This window comes from Erinaceus europaeus, chromosome 3 (assembly GCF_950295315.1).
Source record: "Erinaceus europaeus chromosome 3, mEriEur2.1, whole genome shotgun sequence".
NCBI classification, from domain to species: Eukaryota; Metazoa; Chordata; class Mammalia; order Eulipotyphla; family Erinaceidae; genus Erinaceus; species Erinaceus europaeus.
The window spans coordinates 146987415-146992550 of record NC_080164.1 but is presented as its reverse complement, the minus strand read 5'-3'; the positions used below and the strand labels follow the sequence as shown (position 1 = coordinate 146992550).

The 5136-nt window shown below is 34.7% G+C and overlaps 1 protein-coding gene across 9 annotated transcripts in view; it reads right to left on the bottom strand.

Annotated features, from left to right (window-relative positions):
• FRYL (FRY like transcription coactivator) overlaps window positions 1–5136 on the bottom strand; it is a 276795-nt gene that overhangs the window by 4841 nt on the left and 266818 nt on the right. For all 9 annotated transcript variants that reach the window (XM_060188085.1, XM_060188080.1, XM_060188084.1 and 6 more), the window contains one exon: window positions 2174–2242. In XM_060188085.1, the coding sequence (XP_060044068.1) occupies window positions 2174–2242 (69 nt within the window). The remainder of the gene's footprint in view (window positions 1–2173; window positions 2243–5136) is intronic.

The following is a 5136-nucleotide window of genomic DNA, read 5'->3' as shown; positions in this document are numbered from 1 at the left end:
TGTTTGTCTTTGGAAAATAATTAAATTATATTTGTTATAGTTTATTTCTTTGTAAGTGTTATAAAGAATACCATCAAACTGTGTGATCTTGGGAAATATGGCTTCTGTATGTGGTTTTCTATCTAGGTTTATCTCTTTCAAAAGAAAAACTTCTGATTAGAAAACTAAGCAAACTAGTCTTTTTTTTTTTTTTTTTTTTCCCTGAACTGGCTGATAGTCTGATATGCTTATTAGCCCATGAAATAATTACTTCTGATGAGATCCACTCTAAATAATAATAAAGGGCAGGAAGCCTAATTTCTTTATTGGGGGATTAATGGTTTACAGTCACCAGTAAAATACAGTAATTTGTACATGCATGACATTTCCCAGTTTTCCTTATATTGTTATACAACCCCCACTAGGTCCTCCTCTGCCATCATGTCCCATGACCTGAGCCCCCCATCCCTTTATTATTTAAATAGGTCCTACAGTGCCATACTTGATGCCAAGTCAGGAAGTAAAATACCAAAGATGTGTGATTTGAATTGCATTCCAAGTGTACTTTAGTAAAAATTCAAAGATTGAGTTTAACCAGATTTGACTCAGATGAGATAATGCATAAAAAATACACAATGAAACATCTAGTTAGACTATTTATAACATTTATTAAGCAAATATTTACAGCAACTTGACCAAATTTCATTTATGGAAGATTATATAATTAAGACTAATTGCCATTATATATAAACTACTTTTACAAGTTCTTGTTTAAGTCTGCTTTTCTAAATAGTTTCCTCTGCAGGACTATTTATTTATACAACACCATTCTAGAAAGGATTTGCTAACCAAAGGTGAATTTTAAATCCATATACTTGATGGTATAAGCAGCTGAACACAATCCAGCGCCAAACATATCAGCATATCTAAATTTCTGAGGTTTATTGTTTTTTTTTTTTTACTTTTATAAGACTAACAGCTATGAGCTTTACTTCTCCTCCTCCCTTATTAGTATAAATAGAATTGATTATGCACATATCAATAGCCTCAATATTTATACAAAGAATGAAAACACTTGGTAAAGTTTGTTTACAAAACTTATAGGAAATATCACTTCTGTAGCTCCAAAGCATCTAAACTTACTCAAGTGGTATTAACATTGCATGTTTTAAATTTTATTAATAGTTTATTGCTTTTTTTTTTTAAGCTGAAAGACTATTGTATCCCTTACAGTTTTTCAAATTTCCTTACTTTCTACTTAATAGAAAAAAATTAAGCTGATTGGTTAATATAAACCAAGTTAGCCTCTTAGAATTTTTTTTTTTTTTTTTGCCTCCAGGGTTATTGCCAGGGCTCAATGCCTGCACTGTGAATTCACTGCTCTTGCAGCATTTTTTTTTTTTAAAGATAGAATGTAATCAGTGTTAACCTAACTTATATTGGGAAAAAAAAGTTTAAATTACTCCAAGTTAAATTAGAGACAATTAGAACCAAAACATCTTGTTTTAACTTGCCTTTTCTCTTTATACAAATGATCTGGCAATTGTAACAATGGTGGATTTGGAATCAGTCTGCTTAGATTTGAATCTTTTTTTTTCTATTTACTGACATCAGATAAATTAACATTCTAAAATTTCCTCATCTACAAAATGAGGGTGCAGTATCCACTAGCCAATGTTAAAAGATAATGAGTGTTAAAATATTCAACTATGTGTTCTCTGCCTGCTATACTGAGTTTACTATCATTTCAGTAACATTTACTAGACATCTCTAATGTTAGAATTATGATGTCAAAGATAAGAGATTAGTTTTAATTAATATACATTGCACTTCTATTCAAAAATATTTTCACTGAACCTGAAAAAAGCCTAAATTATCCAATCATAACTGGATCCATAGGTTTGCTTTCCTGACTAGACAATTTATCTGCGGAATACTAATGCAGAATGAAAACATTTTTTAAAGAGACAGATGCAACTAAAAGCTGACTTGGACTGTCCAGATATCCATCAGCCTTATCTATTGAATGTTATTAAGCTCCAGTCACAGGCTGGTCCTTCAATTTTATTAAAGAGAATTTTTCATTACTGAGCCAGTATTTTTCAATCCTCACTTTTACATAGACTGCCCTGATAATAGAACAAGAAGTATTACAATAGTCTTCATTTCTAAGAATATAAAAAACAAAACTTACTTGTGCATCTGTATTTATCCTATACATGTCTTCTTTGGCACCAAATGTCCTCTTACAATTATCTAACCACTAAAGAAATAAATAACAGTAATTATATAATACAAAATGAAATACAACAAATATAAAACTTGAATTTCTAAGATTGGCTGTAGATAGGCTCATCTCCATTGGAGCCTAATCCTTTTTGTGCAGTAAATGAAGGCAGCTAATGCTAACAATAAAACTAGACTCACACATTTAAGGTTGTGGTGCTCCAGCTCAGTAAAGAGTATTTTTCATTTTGCCGATTTTATTGGAAAAATTCACAGCCTGTATCTGACCTTTGTCTAATTTAAAATGAGGAAATGAAAGATGTGCTTTGCTTCTGGTCAATTTAATAATGGCATGCTAGAATTAGGCAGGTCTGTTTGCTTATCAGGGGTGTAATTCTCAGAAGATGGATGTCAGTTTTAATTAGTAAAACAGAAGCCAAAATCCATTTTAAATCTTGTTTCCTTTCTGTGTTATTTTTGGACAGTAATTAATGACTAATGTGTTATCTTCAAACATGTTTTTTTTTTTTTCCCTCCCCATACCCGAGGCTAATCCTACAGATGTATATTTAAGATGTCTTTTCTTTGGGTTAAAATAATATCATTGTGAATTTTAAGAAGGAACAGTGAAATAATAGAATTTCAAGATGAAGTAAAAGCTAGAAGCCTTTAAATCTCCTGCCTCTTTGACAGTTTGATAAATCAGTTCTTTTGACTTCCTACTTTTAATGTGTTTAAGATTAAATGTGATAAAGATACAGAAAATCATTAGGAATATAAGAAAAAGCATTAATTGTGCTAAGTTTAAGTTTCTTGAAAAACACTTGATAATATTTAGAATTCTCTCTTGCAGCTTAACATTCTATACATGAGGAATTAAAATGAGCCACCTTCTTGTTTCAAAACAGTCTTTGACCTCATGCTCCTTTTGTCTCAGTCCCTCAGGCGATTCACTTGACAGCATGTCACTGCTTTCTTAGTGAGCTGAGTTGCTGGCAGCCATCACGAATTTACACAAAGTCTTTGTCCATATAAAATCTATTAAGTCCAATTTATCTACACAGAGAAATTTTTATGCTACACTATTCAACACAATTCTGATTTTGTTCTGTTAAAAGATAAGCCCTAATTATATTGTCCTAGAGCTGTATCCTGGCTTGAAATGTAGCTCCCTTCCTGGTCAGTATGTACATGTGACCGACATTAGTCTGTGGACAGGAACCCCACCAGTTCATGTCTAATCAGCCTTCTTACAGTGTGTTCTCTTTACTCAAGGCTCAAATAAAGGTTAGAAGATGGGAGTTTTACTTCTAAGCACGATGGAGTGACCTACATAAAGTCATCATCCAAGGGCCACTAGAGAAGCTGAATACCCTCTTGACCAAAATTTAGAGAATATTACTGAACGGAGCCCAACACCATGTCTTTTTGGTTACTCATAAGTCTTAGGGTGAACAAAAAGGAGTGAGCAAAACAGTATTTTGCTGGGAAACCAGGGTGTGAGGCACAGAAGACCCAAGATTCTAGAAGAAAACCAGCTGCAGAGGAGGGAACCTAACAGTCTGAGTGCAGCTGCCCCTTCGTGCCCTGGCTATACCTCCGAATGCCATGTGCAGGGAGGGCCAAGTAGCATCTGGGAGGACAAAAAGGTAAACAGTGATTTTCATTCTCATAATGCTGGGATGATAACCAACATGGCCCACAATTTCAAGGTTCTAATAAATACTTGAGGCTTTTGTTTGTGATCCTTAGAAGACTCAAAATCCAAGTGATACTAATACGTAATTAAAAATGTAGTTAAAAAAACTACTGAAGGGGGAATGGCGTAAGGATCGATTCGAGCCCTGGGCTCCCCACCTGCAGGGTGGGGGGAGTGTCGCTTCACAGGTGGTGAAGCAGGTCTGCAGGCATCTATCTTTCTCTCCCTCTGTCTTCCTCCTGTCCTATCCAACAATAAATAAGGGCAACAAAAATGGCCTCTAGGAGCAGTGGATTCGTAGTGCAGGCACCGAGCCCCAGCAATGACCCTGGAGGCAAAAACAAAACACAAAACTATTGAAAGGGAAAAACCAAGTGATACAAGAGACAAGAAACACTGAAATGTTTGGCAGTGTCCTGGTACTTGTGGTAGCCCTGGTGCTAGGGTCTTGCTCTATTTTTTATGAAATGAAAAAGGCTAAGAACAGTGAAATTGTGCATGTATAAGGCCATGGTACCACACACACAAAAAGGAAAAATAGTGAGTTATGAATCAAGGTTCATTCTTCTCCCATATAGAAATATTTAATTCACAACCCAAATGTCCATCAGAAAAGGTAGCAACTGTGTCTTTTGGGACAAAGTAGATGCAATTGGAGGTGATTATGTTAGGTGGAATAGCAAAAGACAACTGGATAGTTTGACTCGTGAGTACACAATAACAACCATGAAAAACAAGCTGACCCAGACTCAAGACTGTAGGAGACAACGGAGGGAAAAGGCAAGTAGAAGGGTCTCGGGTGATGCTGTGAAATTGTAATCCTAAAATCTTATGTAAACTGCTAGCAGATTAAACATGTAAATTATCTGACGCAGCACAGTGTTAAACATCCTTTTCCTACTGCACGGTAACACCTTTGCTGTAAATTATAATGTACATGGCTATCTTGAATTCTCTATTATATTCCAGTTGTCTACTATGCCACTTACACCTTTTATTTTTGGTGCCTTGGATAAAACATAGATACTCCATACTAATGAGATGTATATCTTATTGGCTGGTGGTCTACTTCTGTTGGTCTTCATAGGCAAAGTTTGGAGGACTTTAGAGGGGGAGATATTGTAGGCGTTACAAACTATACATTCTCTGTTCCTTAGAGTTTGTATGTCAGAGAAGCACTTTTTTTTTTCTTTATCAGTTAATGGTTTATTGAACAGTTTTTTTTTAAATAA